The sequence below is a fragment of the Oncorhynchus mykiss genome, chromosome 5, assembly GCF_013265735.2.
Source record: "Oncorhynchus mykiss isolate Arlee chromosome 5, USDA_OmykA_1.1, whole genome shotgun sequence".
In the NCBI taxonomy this organism is placed as follows: Eukaryota; Metazoa; Chordata; class Actinopteri; order Salmoniformes; family Salmonidae; genus Oncorhynchus; species Oncorhynchus mykiss.
In genome coordinates this window covers 62231100-62253341 of record NC_048569.1, presented here as the reverse complement: position 1 = coordinate 62253341, position 22242 = coordinate 62231100, and the positions used below count along the sequence as shown (strand labels likewise).

General features: G+C 46.0%; 1 protein-coding gene across 2 annotated transcripts in view; it reads left to right on the top strand.

The window, feature by feature from the left end:
* The first annotated feature begins 1595 nt into the window (after nucleotides 1-1595).
* The window catches only part of midn (midnolin), a 34249-nt gene continuing 13602 nt past the window's right edge, over nucleotides 1596-22242 (top strand). Inside the window, exons 1-5 of one of the 2 annotated variants that reach the window (XM_021603749.2) lie at nucleotides 1596-1899; nucleotides 4895-5122; nucleotides 7155-7242; nucleotides 7470-7532; nucleotides 16842-17390. In XM_021603749.2, coding sequence (XP_021459424.1) covers nucleotides 4902-5122; nucleotides 7155-7242; nucleotides 7470-7532; nucleotides 16842-17390 — 921 coding nt within the window. In that variant the 5' untranslated portion in view covers nucleotides 1596-1899; nucleotides 4895-4901. Of the gene's footprint in view, nucleotides 1900-4305; nucleotides 5123-7154; nucleotides 7243-7469; nucleotides 7533-16841; nucleotides 17391-22242 lie in introns of those variants that run through there. The other variant, XM_021603748.2, reaches the window with a different exon arrangement.

Sequence of the window (22242 nt, the reverse complement as noted above, 5' to 3'; positions counted from 1 at the left end):
GGCTGGGGCCGACAGATAAACAAAATGAAGTGCCGTGTTAATGAAGAGTTCAGCAGGCGTCAGCTGTGTAGCCGAGTGATCATAGGGTCCAATGAGAAGACCTTTGGGGAGAGGGCCATTCTTCTTACCAAACCACATGATCTTTGTTTTGAAGGTGTTCAGAGCAAGGTTAAGGGTAGAAAAAGCTTGTTGGAGATTAAGAAAGCTTTGTTGTAGAGCATTGAACACAAAATTCGGGGAGGGGTCAGCTGAGTATAAGACTGTATCACCTGTGTATAAATGGAGTAGAGAGCTTCCTACTGCCTTAGCTATGTTGTTGGAGCTAGGTTTGGGCCAACTATTTTCTGGTTTGTTCAGGTAACACTTGGACCGAAAAGTTGAGTAAACAAAAAAAAGGCAGTGGAAGCAGTTACTTCTTAATAATTAGTTGAAACAGCTAGATGTTATTTTACAGTGCAGCAGACAGTGGTGCTTGTTTCTCATCCTCCCCTCTCTCTCTCTCTCACTCCCCCCTCCCCCGATTCCCCCCACCCCTCCTTCTCTCTCTGGGCTGGGAAGAGGCTTACTCAGCATGCTGTGATGTGACTGAGTCGTGATGTTTGGGACTGTGACTCCCTCAGAGTCATCCCACCAGCGTCTACGCCTGTGGGTACAGGTTCATCATTAAAATGCTTTGGCCTCACTTGCCTCAACAAGACTAGTGAGCATAATAACAACACCCTGTCTTTAAGAAAATAAGGGGCATCAGGTATATTGAATCACACAACTGTGTTTTAAACAACATTGGCATTTTTGTAGTGTGCTCCCATACTTTATTGTTTTAATGTGAAGTGTGTTAAATAGGCCTACACTTTAAATAAAGTTTGATTGGATTGGATTTGATACTGAAACAACACATGAATGAATAACAATACCTTTTTAGCCTACCATATGCTGACTACACTGCAACTTACTGCATCAAATCTACTGATGGGCTTCATTTAAGGGTTTATTGGCAAGTCTGCACACAAACTGACATCTACACGTACCACATGAACAATGAGGGACTTGTATTAATGTATATTGAATGTGTAATAACTGTGTCAAAATCCAATTCCTGGTATAGGATTGCCATTGTTTGATGATTGCCAGGTATATTATCACCTGCAGAACTGGTCATTTGCTGAAATAACTTTTGTTTATTTGTATTCAGGTGAGTTTGTAACCATGCACTGTGTTTTCCTACACTGGTTGCCAAGAGATTTTTTCTTCTTTGAATGTTTTCTTTCTTGTCGTCAGCGGAAGGTTACACCCCTGAAATCTCTATACTTAATTTACTTTTTGTTAAGGTCGTAAGTCAGTTGAATATGATTTATAAGGACCTTGTCCTGAGAGGGATTAGAGTTCTTACCCTTGTTTAGACTACCGTAGAGGCACTCCCACAGAGACCCCACCAATCCCGTGAAGCGATTTAAACCTTTGTGCAAGCACATTCTTTCCGATAGTGGAGAACGAATCAGGCAGCAGGTCTTGGAAAGGAACTCGCATGTGAGGAGGAATTCCGTGGCTACCTTAAATCACATGCTGACATATCAAGAACCATTACTCTCCACCCATATCCTAGACCTAGAGGGCTAGGACAAGAGGTGCCTCATCTTCCGAATTGTGCTTGTAGTACAAAAGACACCGATGTGCAAACATCACACGGGAATTTTAAGACACTCAAGTGCTAAGCAAGAGGAATAGGCTACAGAGTGGTCCTTACTACAGTGAAGACTCACAGATTTGTCTGAGAACTTACTGTCACAGTGGATGCTAACTGGACATACCTGTGTTTCTCAGTTTGGGAAGATTTACATGCCAAATCTGGGGAAACGTGTTTGAAAAACAAAAGCGTTAAAGTTCTCGCCACAACAATTGGTAAGTTCCATTCCGACTTTGGAATCATGTCAAACCTATAGTCATAATTCATAATTTGTATAATGTGGTAAATGATGATTCTATAGTTTTAATAACGTTGACTCAAAGGGGCAATCTGCAGTTGCTACATTCATTTTTGGACTTGTAAATGAATATGTACACATTGATTCTTGAGGAATACAACTTAGAAATAAATGCCTCATAAGCTCAGTTCAACTGTCCTACCCCAACAGAACCCCAAATAAACACAGTAACTGTAAACAAACACAATATAGTTTCAAAACATGGTTCAAACTATAATTGTGACATGGATGGTCAGTCCTTGCATCCAGAGCTCTGTTTATGAATTTGAGATTGGTTATATTTCTCCAGCCCCGTCAGATTTGTACTGAAACAGGTGCGGGGGGCGGCTTTATTCATGTTTTTTACATCACATTTCACTGTTGTTTTTGGCAACTTTCAAGAGTTTCAAAATTATACAACTACATGTAGGCTATGCAAGATTCAATTGATGTGTCAACTGATGCTACCTGCCATCTGCAGACAATAACAGGGGTGGTTATCCCTGACCTATAGGATAGCTGATGACAGCACCCATAATGTCAATCAATATAAGCAACACAACCTACCTCTCTTTATAGACATCAAGCGCAGTCTGTGGTATGATATCATTAGGCTACACCGACTCTGTCAGCTGTACCTATACTCAGAGGGTCATTACTGGTAGGCTAGCTTACTTCTATTGTCTGTCAAGGGACGGCAGGTAGCCTAGTGGTTAGAGCGTTGGCCTAGTAACCGAAAGGCTGCAAGATCAAATCCCTGAGCTGACAATGTAAAAATATATATATATATATATATTTTAAATATGTTGTTCTGCCCCTAAACAAGGCAGTTAACCAACTGTTCCTAGGCTGTCATTGAAAATAAAATATGTTCTTAACTGACTTGCCTAGTTAAATAAATTACAAATTTGTTAAAAACACCTGCAACAATAGGCAATGTGTGCTTCAACATTGATGCCTTGTCTTTCCTAAACACACTTGCCTTTCCTGAAAACAAGATTAAGTTCTTGTGGATTCGATGTTCTAACCAGATTATAGTGCCAAAAACCTGTTACAACAGGTGTGTAGACCGCCTAGGTCCTAGGGGTCAACAGGGTCGGGATTCACCTGTCAAATTCAGCCTCCCAAAGTGCCCACATTGACCACTGGAGGGCGAGCGAGTATCTGGTTTTATTCAGCGCCCTTTGTCGATATTTGCCCTACATAGAATACACATATACATATTTCTCCCTTTACTGTACATAGGTGAAGGTACAGTGGTGGCCCAATTAAACATTCTCTCTTGTAGCTCTTATGGCCATGTAGCCCAAGCCAGTGAGATTTTCCAGGAGGAAAAATTGAGAAAGCACTTCTCTGAAGTAACCTGATGTCTGTGATATTTAGCAGTTGACACGCATATCTGTCGCCCAAGTATGGTATGTGGGTTTATGTTGCAGAAAGAAGGGTATGGGCTTTCAGAGAAGTCCAGTGGATAAACATATGGATCATTTCTAACCAGTTGGCAATGCGCAATTACCTGTAGGCCTACGCACGGAATATCCGGTGGATCTGAGTAACAAACATGGGCTCTTTTTCTTGTAAAACTGATTGTAGGGAATGCATGACGTAGGAGCCGAGCCCTGTTTGCCACCAGTGTCCATATTCTTTCCCGAGGATATCTCAAAGATCTGATGCCGAACCGCACTTCCTGAAGAGAATACCCGGTTTATTGTGTTATTTGCATTCCGCGCGCGATTACCTTCTAATGGATTTGGATTTGGTTAGAAGGAAGGAAATGACGTCAGCACCGTACTATAAATGATGACGATGACAGCCAACATGTGAAACTTGAGATTGCGCAACATTGAATATACATAACATAGTTATAGGATATGGACAATGTGGCAACCTACATGCATTGCTGCCATTGTAGTCTGCATAACCGATAATAAAACATCATCCTACATTTAAAGTCCTACCCACATAAAGCATCTATGTAAGAATATTACATAGTTTGTTTTCATTACAGCAGCCTTTAGTTTAGGATTTGAAATTCCACCACTTATAGGGCTATATGTTGTGATTGTAATATATTATGAATGGCCTAAAATTGCCTGAGTGGGCTGGAACTATCGTATTATTGCGTGACGCTCCAATGCCTAGCCCCCTTCAAACCGATTGGTTTTTGTGATCAAAATGGTGTGGAAGAGAAAAAACGAGACATCTGTCCTCCACGTGGGTGTGAATCTACTTTTGCCATTGGTTTAGATCAACAGCGTCCTAAAGGACTTCTCTTGTGATTGGGTAGAATGTCTGCGGACTGTAGGCGTGTTTTTGTCGTGGTGGAAGTGAGCTACTTTGTGACAATGCTCAGTGTCGATTTTTCATTGGAGCTGCGGTGGGCATGGGTGCGCAGCAGAGAGCTTTACTGTATTAATCTTATGAGGCTTTTGCATTCTGTAGGTCTTGTATTTGGCTTCAAGGCAGTTTTCAGTCCCATTCATTTAAAACAATAAGGACAGAGAGGTATAGCCTATATTGCGCATTTTCTCTCAGAAAGGCAATAGTTCTAATTGATGGTCCTTGGTATATTCCTGTGATACTAGTATAGCTGCCTGGCATTCATCCACCTCTGTAGCATTTAAAAATCTGGAACATTTGGAGTGGAAGTTGGAACATCTCTTGAGCAAGCCGCATGCACAAGAAAAGCGCAACAAAGTATTTCTCTATTTTAGACTCGTTCGGGGAATATTCTCATTATATAATCAGAAGAGGGAAAATTGGTTTATTCAGACTCGGTATACAGTGACAGAAAGACACCGGGAGAGAGATTATATTTCTTTCTTTTGAATGCAAGCAGTTTCTCTCTCTGAAAACAAGGGACACTGTGTAAAGGGTCTGCTCTTTCTCTCCAACCCCGCTCCACTCGCCTTGTCTCCCCCCCTGACCACAAGCTATCGAATGGACCAACATCCTAGCGCCCGGAGCTGCACCAGCCGCGGGGCTCCGTCTTGCGAGGCCGTCCCGAGTGAACCCTCCATGAATTTGTACATCCATTCCACAACCGGCACACGCTTCGAGCTCTCTCTTCCCCTGGAGGAGACTGTGGAAGGACTGAAGAGAAAGCTTTCTCAGAGACTCAAAGTACCAAAAGAAAGACTCGCCCTTCTACATAAAGAAACGTGAGTACATCTATAAACATCAGCATATCCTACGGTCAAATGTTATGTGCATACATTATACAGTAGACTACATTGTACATACATTTGCTCTGTACAAATCATGGATTTCTAATGATGTCTATATTTTGCACTTATTTAAACTGTAACACATTGTGTAGCTCAAGAATGGCATAGGTGTCATATCAGCAGCACTGTATTCAAGCTAAGCAGCTATTGACCATTAAAGCCGGCCAGTGCGGCAAGTATCGAATTGCGCATGGGAGACGCACATTTGTCAGTCAAGGTTTGAAGCAGTATTTATGAGGGAGTCGTGGGGCACATTGCATTGCCTCCTTCAGCGTTCATTATACGTACCATACCATTAATGATTAAATATATTATACAAATGATTAACAGCTGAACGAAATGCATACAGTGCATGTTTACTTTATTTATCCAGCTGCCGTTTGTCTGAACATAGGATTTGGTCTTAAATAAATACACAATTATTTAGAGGCTTTGGGTTTAGAATCGAATTGATGCTATACGTAAGTGGGGTGCACAATTGCATTTATTCCATGGTTGGGGTCATGGGAAGATTAGATGAGGGCGAAGCACAAGGAATCTCTTTAATTCCTGCTCTTTCATGATCTATGGTTACACCCAGCTTTCTACAATCTCTTCTCACACCAGGGAACGCATATGCATTGGTTTATGCTCACGTTTTATTACAAGGAACTCCCCTGGAGAAAATTGGGAGAACACGTATTTGCCATTTTGAATAGGGGAGCACTCGAGAACAATGGGGGTAGTTTAACAACGCGTCACAATCTACAATCTATCTGCACTGTAATTATGTATTTATTTTTAAAGCAAACGGAAACTGTAATATTAGCTGGTTTTCAATTGAGTCGGATTTTCGTGCGTTAAATTACAATGGAGGGGAGGGGAGTTGGTATGTTAAAGGTGTCTTTGTACTTTCAAATCAACCAGTCGCATTGTTTTTTGTGTGCTTTTAAATAACACCCGTCCCATGTCTCCCGGTGTAATCGCCTCCAAATCACATCAGGCCTTAAAACCGAGAACATTTTTTTAAATCCTCTCTCCAAATACCTGACGTTATGCGCTGCTGACTGCCTTTCTCCAACTGGAGGTGTGACTTTTTTTTTTTAGTTCACACTGTACTGTACAGTAGGCCTCTCACAACGCTTCCGCTAGCCTCGCGTTTTTTCCACCTCTTTTTTTGACATGATGAGGTCCTGAAAATGACCATTCAGAATGACAAATTTCATGGCTGTTCAGTAAATAGGCGTAGGCCTACAAGTGTTCCTGAACGCGTTAGTTGTACAAAAAATGCATTGTGCAGAAACAAATGCCATGTTATGTCCAAACATTTCAAATGCAAATGATCACCCTATGGTTACATACCATTTCAATGTGTTGGAAAGTCTTTCCAGTAACTGTCATCAGAGAACACACATAAACCTGTCTCCAACCGATGATGAGTAGGGCATTGCATGCTCATGGTTCTCCAATAGTGAACATGAATGGACCAAACTATGCTTTTTAGGGAAGTCAAATAGTAGGCTGTTAATTGAAAGATTTTGTACAAATGCAAACGCTTAGGTCTATTTCATGTGAATAAACACACATTATTCATAGTTTCAAATGGAACATGCAATGTTTATGGAGAGGTCATAACCCTCAACTATCAGATTTTGTTGTCCTCCAAGAAGTTGTCATAACCTCCTGTCCAGCATCATGAGAGAAAATAGTCCTCTCCTTCAGGCAATGGCAGTGGTGTCAAATATCCACTGTTAACAGTTGTCAAGCCCCACTACTTGAAATTGAAATAGTGTATGACAGCGGATCAATATGCCGGCTCTCCGTCAAGCAGACTTTCATACAGGTTGTTTTTCTAAATAAATTTTGAAGACTCACCTAACTGCACAAAGGTTGGCGCTTCTGAAATGTGAATAGAGTCATGTCAGTTAATCAGTTAAAATGCCAGTTTGACTGTAAACTAATATGGTTATTTATTTCTCCCCCTCAGGCGTTTGAGTTCAGGAAAACTCCAGGACCTAGGGATCTCTGATGGGAGCAAGTTAACCCTTGTACCTACAGTTGAAGCAGGCTTAATGGTAAGGATAATTATACACCTCATCTGTGTGTGTTTTGCTAAACGCCCTGGGGGGTTGTTTGGGTTCAAGATAATACATGTTAATAGCATCAGACAGATTAATGTAGGTAATTAAGTCTGTGTTGATCTCCTCTCAGTCATCTTTGAATGCACAAGGCTCAGCCTTTCTCCTTTGTCTACTAAGGCTCACCAGTAAATAATGTCGTTCTTCTTCTTCTTTCTTTGAAGTCTCAAGCATCAAGACCAGAACAGTCAGTGATGCAAGCTTTGGAGAGTTTAACAGAAACTCAGGTAAGAACTCTCTCAAATAATGGTATTTAAGTGACCTTCATGAGAAGACCGTTCAGTAGCCCTGCGTTGGAGATCATCTAATGATTTCAGAAGTGCTTTGACATACCGCTGGTTTAACCTAAACGGATAGCCCCTGAAAAGAAGCAGTGTGTTTTAAAGTGCATGAGACCTGTTTGCATGTGAAGCTGGAGCAGTATAGAGAATACCTCATATATGAGACAGGCTGCTGCTACACCAGACTCTTCCCATGTGTAATCTTAGCCTCTTAAACAAGCGAGCCCAAGCAAACCCCACCCAACATGGGCCTGATTGAGAGTGAAGTCACCCCCCCCCCCCCCCCCCCCCCTCTTTGTGCAAAGCCCTGACTGGCTCTCCCTTCTGGCTCTCCTCTCACCACAGAGACTCTGCGAGATGTTTCCAGGAAGCCAACACAGCTATACACTAAACTCATAAACAGAGATTCAATTGACAGATAGGCATTTCAATCAATATTAGCCTATCGTTCCTGGAAGCATAGAATGCATGCACGAGAACAAAGTGGCCAAGAACTCGATGTACCTCTCTGGAACTGTTGAAATACAGCATGAATATGAGTCACTGGTTTGGTCTGAGTCACTGATATGATCAATACTGAATGTAAAGTGATAAGATCTGATCTCACCTCACCTCCTCAACCTCAGAGAGAGAGAGAGAGACAGCGATGACGTATTGTCTCAGCAGCTGACTGACTCAAGGTGTGCTGTGTCTCTGTGATGCACGTAATAGTTGCAGTAAAAAATATGTCACCAATGTTAGATACGACCTCAATAAAATGGACTAGTTGCACACCTATATTTTGAGGTTTTGTGTGACATTGAAGTAGCAAGTTTTCTCAAGTAACATCAAGATGATAAAGATTGAGAACATAAAGCCTTCCAGCAGGGCTGCTGGTAAAGTCAAAAACTTTAAACACATGTCAAAACCTCAGTGTGGCTTCTCTCCCGCTGATATTTTTACACTGGAAATCCTGGCTTTATTGTGTGTGTGATCTCAGCGCCTAGCCTGCCTGCGCACAGCACAACGGTGACGACAGATGAGTGAGTGCGTTTGTGTGTGTGCGTGGGGGTTGGTTGGGCTAGAAGCCTTTATCATCATGTGTTACGACTTTGCCGGGTGGCCAACACTGACTGTTTCCACTAGGCAAGGCTTTCCCATACTTCAACAGTGCCAACATCAAACAGTCTGTGCCCTGACTTTCCACAGCTCTGTAGTCAAGACCTGTTGCCCTCGCCTCGGCTCTCCTCCTCTCACGGGGCAGGCAGACAGCAGGAAAGGGCATGTACAGTAGTTAGGCCCTACAGTCATTATGAGTCACATTGGTAGGACTTCCTTCTTCATCAAGCCTGCCCCTTGTTTCTCAAGACTTTACTGTAAGAACGTGAGATGGTGGCACTATTCATGTCTCCTGGTGAGTCATTCAATGTGCTCATATGCACAGCCAACAATGAAAGTTTAGTAAAGGAAGAAACCCGTATGAAACAGATTGAATGTGGTTGTTTTTTTTTATCTAGGAGAATTGATTCCCACTTCATAATTCATGAGGCGGAATGGGATGATATAGATCGGGGAGAGATTACAGATACCGGGTAAGATTAGAAAATAGGAACACAAGAGCTTTCCCATTCATTTCCTCCTCCAACTTGGAGGCTATCAAAAATCAATCAATGCACTGAGCTCTTAAATGTGTCTGATAGGTTAACAGATACCCCTACGATTCCAAAAATAGCCATAGGGAGAAAATGTTGTGGCTAGTTGCTGGCTGGTAACATTAGGAAAAGTGGTAGGTTAAACGTCCCCCTATGTCGCACTCTTCCCTCCCCCCAACTATGTGTAGTCTGGTCGGTATTGGAGATCAGGTTTTGTACCAGGAAGTTCAGTGTGTTCATAGAATCCCAGCTGATAACGGCTTCCAGTATTCTCCTGCTTCATACTGGGATTCAGAGGAGTACTCCACAATCTGCCCAGCCAGGTGGCTTCCAGGGAGAGATCTATTTCGGACTTCCGTAGAGCGAGAGGGAAAGTGTTTCATGGAAAGGGAGGACCTTTTTTCTCTCTCTCTCTCTCTCTCTCTCTCTATCTCTCTCTCTTTAACAACTCGTCTACAGCCCTATCATTTGAATGTGCTGTGGTTTGCAAGTTTTGTTCTCTACCTAATGCCTGCCCACTGGTTCCAGTAGGCTCCTGCTATATTCAGACAGTGACAGAATAGGCTGGCCTCTATCAAGGGCACTGGCTCTCTTAATTCGTCTTCTTGGCTTTCCCAGGCAAATTTTCTCCTGACATCTAATCTGCATTAAGCCACCACCTCCTGACAGTCCATCAAGACTGGGCTGGTTTTCTCCCTCTGTCTGCCAGAGATAGGTTTAGGTTGAGCCTGAGAGAGTGTCTGTCTGTGCAGCAGGCTGTATTTAAGAGGCTTGCTTCTGTTGATGGAAGAATGAAAGCCCCCTTCGAGCTTGGACTCAGAGCAATGTAGCTACTGGTCTGTTTGTGAGAAATATGGTAGCTATCTAGGGAGAGGAAGAGGGATGCTTACCGTGGTTGAGTATAATCAGCATCATCAACTGTTACTGCCACTTAACCTAACCATCCCCCATGCACTGCCCTCCCCTTCCCCCACATCTCCCTTTGTTCCACATTTTAAAGAATAAACCCAGTCCAGTCCACAAAACCTGCCAAGCTGACCAACCCTCCAATGCAAAAACAATTACTGAGAGTCAAGCTTTAGGTTAAGGTCTCCCTGATGACTCTGTTTTCCATGTAGGCTGGAGCCAATTAAGTAAAACAGTGCTATGATGCCGTTTCAAAATCAATGTATAGCCCAGCTGGAAGGATAGAGGGAGGACGGCAGGGAGGAGAAGATTGACATATTTTCCTGGAGTAAGAACACAGCTTGTCTTTGGGGAGGCTGTATGTTGGCCAGGTCCCTGAGGAGTACATTGTTACATTTCTGCTGTACCTTTTCTCTCTTCCGTCCCTCTGTCTCCCAACACCCTCCTCCACCAGCCTCCGCTGGGCTCTGAAAAAGATTCAGCATTGTCATTGTGTCTGAAAACAGATAGATGCTAATAGTGGGATCTAACATTATGTGGAGGATCACCTCTGGGTCACCCCTCTCATCATTTCCACCAGCTCCCCTCCTCCAGGGAGCTTGGTGGGCCAGGCCAGGCAGGGGGGATGTGGGACGGAAAGGCGGGAGCCATAGGTGGCCTTGGTGAGTCACGGCGATTTGTTTTAGGGCGTTGTGGCGTGTTGTGTACAGGTTGTTCTGAGCCACGGAGGGAGGATGTTTGGAAGGACAGGCGTGACTCAAAGATGAGGAGATGAGCAGAGGGAGGGAGGGAGGGGGAGAGGAGAAAAGGTCACCTCTGAGGTAGAGTAGTAGAGAAGTGTTCTGAGTGCTGGTGATGGAGCTCCGATAAGGCCTTGTCTTGTCATAGGGCTATAACTATATGGTCCGTTCATGCACCTCCACCTTATAGTCAGATTGTCCAAGTTCTTTTCTAGATAAGGTATTCTGTTCATGTGTTAGAAGTACATCATAAACTGTGTGTGTGGTGCGTGTGTGTGTGTGCCTGTCTGTGCCTGTGTGCCTAGCACACTGCTCAAAGCAATTGGTCAATATGTGTCTTTTTCCAGACCCTTGCTCTATACCCACCTCATCAAGATGGTAGTTAATCAGCCAGTCAGACACTACTGGAAATCATTGTTCTTTAATTGTATTGAGGATTTGGGAGTGGAAAGAATTGAAAAATTACTGACTTGCCATGTCAATATAAGAGCATCTCCCCATCTATAAAACCGGCCTGCTGTCTCCCTGTGTCAAATCAAAGCTTTTGTCTTGCCTTCTCGTAATTGGCTACATAAATAAATAATTTCGGAGCAGAATGTGTAAATCGAATGGTATATTATAAGACTGAAAGACAATAGTGAATAGAGGAACTATTTGTTTCCGTGACCTATAAACCCTAGCTGGTGGAGTGTCATCTCTTTCTGATACAGACGGGCACATACAGGAGGGGTGCCAAGGTGTGTTTGAGAAACGGGGGAGATGGATTTGCAGATATTGTCTTTGTCCTATTGTTTCTGTGTATTTGTGTTTGTGTTTGTATTTGAGAGAGCGTGACAAAGATTGTGTGAGTGCGTGTGGGTCCAGCGAAAATAAAGTCTGTGTGTATTGTGTCGTGACCGTCATTGTTCTTCCTCCGCTGGCCTCCTTTGTGCTTCAAGTGCCCCTGCAGCATGATGATCGTGACTGACTGGGCTAGCGTGTGGGAGGCGGTGGAAGCCAGGAATATCACAACAGATAGAAAAATAGCCCAATGTCACATGTAGGTAATTAGCACAACACAACTGTACAGGAGGTGTTGGGTGGGTTTCGTTTTCTCACCACCATTCAAAGGCATCAGGCCTGCGGACTATGTTTTGATCGGCTCATGATGTACATCGGCTGATGTACTCATTCTAAATTCGATGGGTTGAGACCCGTTGGACCTAGTGTAATTGTCATGTTCATTTGCTATGATGGCATCGCATATAGCTCTTGTTTTGTACTCCCTCTGTGTAAATAGTACACACAAACTCTACCGGCTGCCGCATCTCAGCGCTGCCGAATAATAATGAATGGGGATCTACTCCAAATGTTGTTTTATTCATCTACGTTCCTTTCAATGTTGTGTCCTGTTGTAGAGCCAGCATGTGGTTAAGCCTGGCCCTCGTTCTCTCTCCCCCGCCACCCTTATTGCAGAGACTAGTCAGAACGTGTTCATTCAGTTGGAATCAAAGACCTTGTGCATTGGTGTTGCACCATCTTTGATCTCCTAGAGAATGGAGTGTGTATGAGAGAGGGATGCACCCGCGATAGCAGCAGGAGATGTAATACGTCAAGGAGAGCGAATAGACTGGATTGCTTTGCCTCTGTTGCCTTAGAACCTTCAAAGCCATTGTGCTTGGCTGCAAGCAGAGGTAATGTAGAGGGCCGGAGGGATGGGGGGGGGGGGGGGGGGGGGGGGGGAGTTGGAACCAAGAACCTTATCATTATGAACTTTACCATTCTGTCTCTTTTTTTTCACCCAGCTGGGCAAATTTGCTGATAGCCAGCTGGTTCACTGTAACTCATTCACCCTCTTCGCTTTATGTTTTGATGGGTTAGCCATTGATGGGTCCTTTGAAGACGGGGCCTGCTTTTTAGGATTTGTGGCATGATTGATTTTTTTCTCCTCTTTTGAGAATCGTGTTATTGCATCTTTACCCAGCGTCTGTCTGCACAAGGAGCGTATCAATCGTTTCCCAGTGCGATCAAAACATTTGGGTCGATAGGCAGGTTAATAAGCTGGTTTGTGACCTCCTCTTCCCCCCTTCACCTATCTGTTTGATAGGTTGACCAGGAGCTACTCAGCCGTAATGCAGCTGAAGGAGAAGGGCGATTCCTTCGCTTGAACCCTTCCACAGATCCCTGTCCTCTCTGGGCTCTGACGCAAATGCTGCTCAGTTGTTCATGAATGTCAGCTCAGTCCTGTTCCCAGCTCCCTCTCTCTCTCAGTATGCTTAGTGTGCAAAGGAAGAACGCCTGCAAATGAGTTCCTTGAACCACAGGGACCCCAATAAATAAAACTGTCAACTGCAGAGTTGGAGAAAAAAAGAGAAAAGGAGGCAGAGTCACACTCTCACTGAATATTTCATCACCATCCACCACCATCTCCTCTCTGACACCCTACCCCCATCCCCCCTTCTCTACATCCTCTCTTTCTCCCTTACCCCCCCCACCCCCCATCCATCCTCTCTCCCTCCTCCCCGGTCTCTGCTTATCATATCCTCCTGTCCCTGCATAGCAACCGAAGCCTGCTGCTACAGCTACACAAAATGACACCCCAACAACAAAAACAAAATGGCAGACGGAGGTCATGTTGATCTGAACAGAACCAGGTGTCTCTGTATCTTCTTAAACACCCAGTTAACAGATAGGCTGTCATTGACTTATCACGGCACTGTTTACGAAATATACCGTTCAAGACGACGCTTTTGTCAGACGCCTTGTTCTTATGGTTTGTCCTCGCTCTTCGCTTCCACAAGCCACTGTCGCTGAGTCAGGATGATAGGAACAATGAAACGGCCATTCCTGTCTGTCTAAACGTAACTCAGGCTCACTGCCATCCCCCACTACTGGAGTGGCTGTCTTCCTAGGGCTTTGGAATTTGTAAAGACACCAAGGACGAAGGAAGGTGGAGGTTGAAGACTTAAGACTCTGATGGAGGCTCTTTGTCTGCTTCGTTATTTTTTTCGTCCCTGACATCAACCTCACACAGACTTGTCTCGAGAGAGCAGAAAGGCGAGTATGGACAGGGATGTGCCGTAACCACTGAGGTTTTCTAGTTAGTGAAACTCTATCTGAGCTGTTTTTACATTATGGTTTCAACATCCTCTCCTGTAGTATGTACCCCCCCGACTGTAGCTGTTAGTGTTACCTCCTATCTCTTAGGAGACTGACCTATTTCAGGTGTTCCAGTTCACAGCCCGTGGCTCCACCCCCGGCTCCACCCCTGGCTCCACCCCCGGCTCCTATATGCAGCCTGCCCCATTTCTCACCCTGTCCTCCCCTTTCGATCTGACACGGAGGGCAGAATGACTAATCAGACCCAGGCTGAAATTCTGAGCCCAGGGGCTTATTTGGGTTCCTTACTTATTTCTGGAGGGGAAAATAAGGCAGGGACCACAAAGACCTGAGAGTGAGAGGTTTAAAGGGCAGGCTGAGAGTTCTGTAGCTCCTGCCATTTCTTAGGTCGCTTAATGCATTTCTTTATGTGGGCTCGTGGCCTTTTTCATTTTGATCTAATGGGAACATTATGGTGGGCGGTTGGCGGTGTGTAAGCAGATGGTTAAAGAGGGGAGGTCTCCACACACACGGTGTTACGTGTGTGAAACACAGGCTGGGTCATGGGGTTTAGGTGAGAACTTCAGAATTGGCTTTATGAGTCAACCAGTGAGACAATAGGGCCAGGAGTGACACATGTACAGAGGGAGTGACGGAGTGAGGGAGTGAGGGAGTGAGGGATGGAGAAAAACAGAGAGACAGAACAGGAGAGGGGAGTTTTGCGTATCTGACTAATTTGAGGTTTGCCATGCAGAGTTGGGAGCTCGGTATGAACGCATCATCTATCTCATTTTGGTGTGTTTTTTAATAATCCACACTTGTCTTTAAACGGAGATGGAATGCCTCTCTATTCCACTCTCTCTCTCTCTCTCTCTCTCTCTCTCTCTCTTTCTTTCTCTCTCTCTCTCTCTCTCTCTCTCTCTCTCTCTCTCTCTCTCTCTCTCTCTCCTCTCTCTCTCAACACAGCCACACTGATGTGTCATCCCCCCGTACACACTGCCATCTCTTCGCTCTACCCCCCCCCCCCCCTAATCAAACACAGCTCTGTGACTCCCTCAAGGCCTTTGGCTTTGTGTGTGTGTATGTGTTTTGTTCTCTTTTGTGTGTGTGACAGGGTTTTGCAAACTGCCTAGTCATTCTCCTGACAGCTGTCAGTGAGGGACACAATCAACTACCCCTCCTGCCGTTCGATCCCGCTCTCCTTTCTTCCCTCTCTCTTTTCGCCTGTCCCCCTTGGTTGACTAACAGGTGACCTTTGTGTGAGGAGTTTCCTAGAACCGTCTCACCTCTGTTCCTGTGCCTGCCCTTACCAAGAACAGCACCACAATGGTTCAGTGCTTGTATTTATTTTAGTTGTCATCACCATCATAGTCAGTCACTGTGTTAACATGGCATGTGATTAGGACTTGTGAATAATCTTGGGTTCATATTCCTATGCCAGTTCAATAGTCGTTTTGCTTAATTGTGAGATGCTGAGAGAAAGAGGTATGGTGTTGGGTGACGTCCCCCCACCCCCTTCGTCCTCCCTCCTCCCCCCTCCCTCGCCCCTCTCTTCCAATGTGTGTCAATACCAACGTGCAAAGGTCACCGTGGCTGCAGAGAGCCGGCGGTCGATAGAAAAATAAATAAGCAAAAGAAAGAGGGGAAAATGATGGAGGGCAGAGCCTGGTGATTCAGAGGGTTAAAAACAGGTCAGCACACACAAGCACACCCCAAAGGCTTATGAGTCTGGAGGGAGCGCTCCCTCTGTTCTCTGTCCTCTGTCTCTCTCTCTCTCTCTCTCTCTCTCTCTCTCTCTCTCTCTCTCTCTCTCTCTCTCTCTCTCTCCCTCCCTCTTTCTCTTAGGAATGCACACAGGGCATTGAAGTTTTTCGGAACCTAAGTATCACATTGTCCTGATAGCCTATTGTACTCTTGTTTCTATTTGGGAGAACCTGATACGTCATTTCCTCAGTGTACTGAGTGGTGAGTGGAGCTCTCTGACCCGTCAATGCTCTCCCTTCACCACCACCATAACCCCCCATGAGTGGCCAGAGTAGTAACAAGGCCCTGGGTGTGGGAGGGTGAGACACCATGGAGATTGTTGGAGCAGTGTGGGACGAATGTGTCCTCCAGGCCAAGTGGTGACACGTCTCTCTGTGGTGTGTGTCCTGGAGTGAGTGGGTCAGTGCCTCCATGCTTGGCTCCGGGGCCCGTTCTCGGCGCTCCTTAGATGGGCAGCCCTTCCAGATCCGCCGTGGACCCCCGAACAATCGGGTATTATGAGCTGCGGGGCGGGTGGGTCTGACTTCCTCTATCGAAGGTCTGAATTTTCAGGCCCTGGGCCAGACGGAAGGGTGGCCTTTGTATGTCTGGTGAATGGTAACGATGTTCAGACTCTGGATTATAGGGATAGTTGGAACAGGAGTGTGTGGGAGGGACAGAGTGTGTGTGTTGGGGGGGGAGGGGGGGGGCATGCGTGTGTGTGTGTCTGCGTCCGTCCGTCCGTGTGTGTTTTCCAAAGGCTCCCTTCATCCACCCAGCAAATGTAAATAGCCCAGTGTTTCAGTGTTCAGGGCAGTGATTAATTACAGGATGGGATAGTGTGTTGTATCTGCTTCACCAGCCTCTCTGAGGGGGAATTCAATGCAGCTCAATGTACTGTTATGTCTCTCTGTTCACATATCCATACATGTGCTTTTGTTAAACTCATTAACAAAGCCCCAAGCCTCGAAAAAAATGATAAAGAGCTAACAGACCTTCTCTTTTGTCAGTTGGTGTGCACATGTGGTATGTGGCATATGTGGTATACTGGTATATATTTAGTTAGTATGCATTAATGTACTGTACGTTGCATTAGCATTCGATGTATAATGTTTTTGGTAGGTGACTCAACTCTCTTCTCTTCTTCCTGTCTCCAGGTCAGTGACTTCCTGTCTGGCCGCTCTCCTCTGACCCTGGCGCTGCGAGTGGGTGATCACATGATGTTCGTTCAGCTGCAGTTGGCAGCCCAGCAGTCTGGAGGGCAGCAGTTACAGCACAGGCATCTCATTGCCCGTGGGGGCGCAGAGGGCACCATGGGACAGTCCACAGGAGCATCTGGAGGGTCCACCAGCGGGCATCACCCCCGCGTCCCCACCCCGCACCACCACCACCCTCACCCGCATCCACATCCCCACCCCCAATCCCACTCCCATCCTCACCCCCACCTGTCCCGGCCCCATCCAGTGCCACCGCCCTCCACCAGCTCAGCAGCCTTCCCCCCTGCCCCCTCACACCAGCCCTCTCCTCCCATGTACCCCTCCTCCTCTTCCCTCTCTTCAAGTCACTGCAACACCCCTCCTGCTCCTCGTCCCTCCCAGCTGCCCGGCAGTATGTTTAGTCGCTCCCACCAGCCCTTCCCAGGCCGACCCAGCCCCACCCCTGGCTCCGTCCCCCAAAGCACCCCCACTGCAGTCCCCTGCCCTGAGGTAAGACCCTTACCTACCAATCAACCTACCACTGCTTTCTTAATGCTGTATTACTCACAGCGTACCACGGTTACACAAAGGAGGGCCAGAACACAGCAGGAAAGATGAAAGGATGAAAGATAGAGATTGAAGGAAGAGAGAGGAGTTAATGAGTTAGTCTGCGTAGGTTGTTGTCTTGTTGATCATCAGCCCCCTCGCTGGTAAGCAGGCCTCTCTCACTGCAGCCTGGAGCTAGGCTATCTATCTGTCTTTTAATGGCAGCCTGGATCTAGGTTATCTATCTGTCTGTTAATGGCAGCCTTGAGCTAGGCTATCTATCTGTCTTTTAATGGCAGCCTGGAGCTAGGCTATCTATCTGTCTTTTAATGGCAGCCTGGAGCTAGGCTATCTATCTGTCTTTTAATGGCAGCCTGGAGCTAGGCTATCTATCTGTCTGTTAATGGCAGCCTGGAGCTAGGCTATCTGTCTGTTAATGGCAGCCTGGAGCTAGGTTATCCATCTGTCTGTTAATGGCAGCCTGGAGCTAGGCTATCTATCTGTCTGTTAATGGCAGCCTGGAGCTAGGCTATCTATCTGTCTGTTAATGGCAGCCTGGAGCTAGGCTATCTGTCTGTCTTTTAATGGCAGCCTGGAGCTAGGCTATCCGTCTGTTAATGGCAGCCTGGAGCTAGGCTATCCATCTGTCTGTTAATGGCAGCCTGGAGCTAGGCTATCCATCTGTCTGTTAATGGCAGCCTGGAGCTAGGCTATCTATCTCTGTTAATGGCAGCCTGGAGCTAGGCTATCTATCTATCTGTTAATGGCAGCCTGGAGCTAGGCTATCCATCTGTCTGTTAATGGCAGCCTGGAGCTAGGCTATCTATCTGTCTGTTAATGGCAGCCTGGAGCTAGGCTATCTATCTGTCTGTTAATGGCAGCCTGGAGCTAGGCTATCCATCTGTCTGTTAATGGCAGCCTGGAGCTAGGCTATCTATCTGTCTGTTAATGGCAGTTGATTTCCACCAACCTGTTTTTTTTCTTCTTTTTTCGCCCGAATTCAACTCTGTGAGTTTTCAGAAACAAAACCAGATGTGGGTTAGTGTAGTTTAGTTTGAGAGGCCACATAGAACAGTGAATAAAGGAAACAATCATTTTTCTTCTTCACTCTGAAACGTCTCCCTTCCTCTCCCTCTTAGCTCTTCCTCCTCCTCCTCCTCCTGTGGGTTAGACTTTCACTTTCACAGTTTTACTTTCACAGTTCACAGAGCAGAGAAAGGGCAAATAAAAGATCAGGGATGGGGTCTGATGTCAGGGACAGTAACAGGAGCTCTCAGGACACAGCTCAGGTTTATTCAGCGCATAATGTGTCCCTATACGTGGACCAACATGGTTAATATTAGGGTCCATGTCACGACATGGCTGTCACGACATCAAATCAAATCAAATCAAATCAAATCAAATTTTATTTGTCACATACACATGGTTAGCAGATGTTAATGCGAGTGTAGCGAAATGCTTGTGCTTCTAGTTCCGACAATGCAGTAATAACAAGTAATCTAACTAACAATTCCAAAACTACTGTCTTGTACACAGTGTAAGGGGATAAAGAATATGTACATAAGGATATATGAATGAGTGATGGTACAGTGCAGCATAGGCAAGATACAGTAGATGTTATCGGGTACAGTATGTACAAATGAGATGAGTATGTAAACAAAGTGGCATAGTATAGTATAAAGTGGCTAGTGATACATGTATTACATAAGGATACCGTCGATGATATAGAGTACAGTATATACGTATGCATATGAGATGAATAATGTAGGGTAAGTAACATTTATATAAGGTAGCATTGTTTAAAGTGGCTAGTGATATATTTACATCATTTCCCATCAATTCCCATTATTAAAGTGGCTGGAGTTGAGTCAGTGTCAGTGTGTTGGCAGCAGCCACTCAGTGTTAGTGGTGGCTGTTTAACAGTCTGATGGCCTTGAGATAGAAGCTGTTTTTCAGTCTCTCGGTCCCAGCTTTGATGCACCTGTACTGACCTCGCCTTCTGGATGATAGCGGGGTGAACAGGCAGTGGCTCGGGTGGTTGATGTCCTTGATGATCTTTATGGCCTTCCTGTGACATCGGGTGGTGTAGGTGTCCTGGAGGGCAGGTAGTTTGCCCCCGGTGATGCGTTGTGCAGACCTCACTACCCTCTGGAGAGCCTTACGGTTGAGGGCGGTGCAGTTGCCATACCAGGCGGTGATACAGCCCGCCAGGATGCTCTCGATTGTGCATCTGTAGAAGTTTGTGAGTGCTTTTGGTGACAAGCCGAATTTCTTCAGCCTCCTGAGGTTGAAGAGGCGCTGCTGCGCCTTCTTCACGATGCTGTCTGTGTGAGTGGACCAATTCAGTTTGTCTGTGATGTGTATGCCGAGGAACTTAAAACTTGCTACCCTCTCCACTACTGTTCCATCGATGTGGATAGGGGGGTGTTCCCTCTGCTGTTTCCTGAAGTCCACAATCATCTCCTTAGTTTTGTTGACGTTGAGTGTGAGGTTGTTTTCCTGACACCACACTCCGAGGGCCCTCACCTCCTCCCTGTAGGCCGTCTCATCGTTGTTGGTAATCAAGCCTACCACTGTTGTGTCGTCCGCAAACTTGATGATTGAGTTGGAGGCGTGCGTGGCCACGCAGTCGTGGGTGAACAGGGAGTACAGGAGAGGGCTCAGAACGCAACCTTGTGGGGCCCCAGTGTTGAGGATCAGCGGGGAGGAGATGTTGTTGCCTACCCTCACCACCTGGGGGCGGCCCGTCAGGAAGTCCAGTACCCAGTTGCACAGGGCGGGGTCGAGACCCAGGGTCTCGAGCTTGATGACGAGCTTGGAGGGTACTATGGTGTTGAATGCCGAGCTGTAGTCGATGAACAGCATTCTCACATAGGTATTCCTCTTGTCCAGATGGGTTAGGGCAGTGTGCAGTGTGGTTGAGATTGCATCGTCTGTGGACCTATTTGGGCGGTAAGCAAATTGGAGTGGGTCTAGGGTGTCAGGTAGGGTGGAGGTGATATGGTCCTTGACTAGTCTCTCAAAGCACTTCATGATGACGGATGTGAGTGCTACGGGGCGGTAGTCATTTAGCTCAGTTACCTTAGCTTTCTTGGGAACAGGAATAATGGTGGCCCTCTTGAAGCATGTGGGAACAGCAGACTGGTATAGGGATTGATTGAATATGTCCGTAAACACACCGGCCAGCTGGTCTGCGCATGCTCTGAGGGCGCGGCTGGGGATGCCATCTGGGCCTGCAGCCTTGCGAGGGTTAACACGTTTAAATGTCTTACTCACCTCGGCTGCAGTGAAGGAGAGACCGCATGTTTTCGTTGCAGGCCGTGTCAGTGGCACTGTATTGTCCTCAAAGCGGGCAAAAAAGTTATTTAGTCTGCCTGGGAGCAAGACATCCTGGTCCGTGACTGGGCTGGGTTTCTTCCTGTAGTCCGTGATTGACTGTAGACCCTGCCACATGCCTCTTGTGTCTGAGCCGTTGAATTGAGATTCTACTTTGTCTCTGTACTGGCGCTTAGCTTGTTTGATAGCCTTGCGGAGGGAATAGCTGCACTGTTTGTATTCGGTCATGTTACCAGACACCTTGCCCTGATTAAAAGCAGTGGTTCGCGCTTTCAGTTTCACACGAATGCTGCCATCAATCCACGGTTTCTGGTTAGGGAATGTTTTAATCGTTGCTATGGGAACGACATCTTCAACGCACGTTCTAATGAACTCGCACACCGAATCAGCGTATTCGTCAATGTTGTTATCTGACGCAATACGAAACATCTCCCAGTCCACGTGATGGAAGCAGTCTTGGAGTGTGGAGTCAGCTTGGTCGGACCAGCGTTGGACAGACCTCAGCGTGGGAGCCTCTTGTTTTAGTTTCTGTCTGTAGGCAGGGATCAACAAAATGGAGTCGTGGTCAGCTTTTCCGAAAGGGGGGCGGGGCAGGGCCTTATATGCGTCGCGGAAGTTAGAGTAACAATGGTCCAAGGTCTTTCCTCCCCTGGTTGCGCAATCGATATGCTGATAAAATTTGGGGAGTCTTGTTTTCAGATTAGCCTTGTTAAAATCCCCAGCTACAATGAATGCAGCCTCCGGATAAATTGTTTCCAGTTTGCAGAGAGTTAAATAAAGTTCGTTCAGAGCCATCGATGTGTCTGCTTGGGGGGGGATATATACGGCTGTGATTATAATCGAAGAGAATTCTCTTGGTAGATAATGCGGTCTACATTTGATTGTGAGGAATTCTAAATCAGGTGAACAGAAGGATTTGAGTTCCTGTATGTTTCTTTCGTCGCACCATGTCACGTTAGTCATAAGGCATACGCCCCCGCCCCTCTTTTTACCAGAAAGATGTTTTTTCCTGTCTGCGCGATGCGTGGAGAAACCTGTTGGCTGCACCGCTTCGGATAGCGTCTCTCCAGTAAGCCACGTTTCCGTGAAGCAAAGAACGTTACAGTCTCTGATGTCCCTCTGGAATGCTACCCTTGCTCGGATTTCATCAACCTTGTTGTCAAGAGACTGGACATTGGCAAGAAGAATGCTAGGGAGTGGTGCGCGCTGTGCCCGTCTCCGGAGTCTGACCAGAAGACCGCCTCGTTTCCCTCTCTTTCGGAGTCGTTTTTTTGGGTCGCTGCATAGGATCCACTCCGTTGTCCTGTTTGTAAGGCAGAACACAGGATCCGCGTCGCGAAAAACATATTCTTGGTCGTACTGATGGTGAGTTGATGCTGATCTTATATTCAGTAGTTCTTCTCGACTGTATGTAATGAAACCTAAGATGACCTGGGGTACTAATGTAAGAAATAACACGTAAAAAAACAAAAAACTGCAT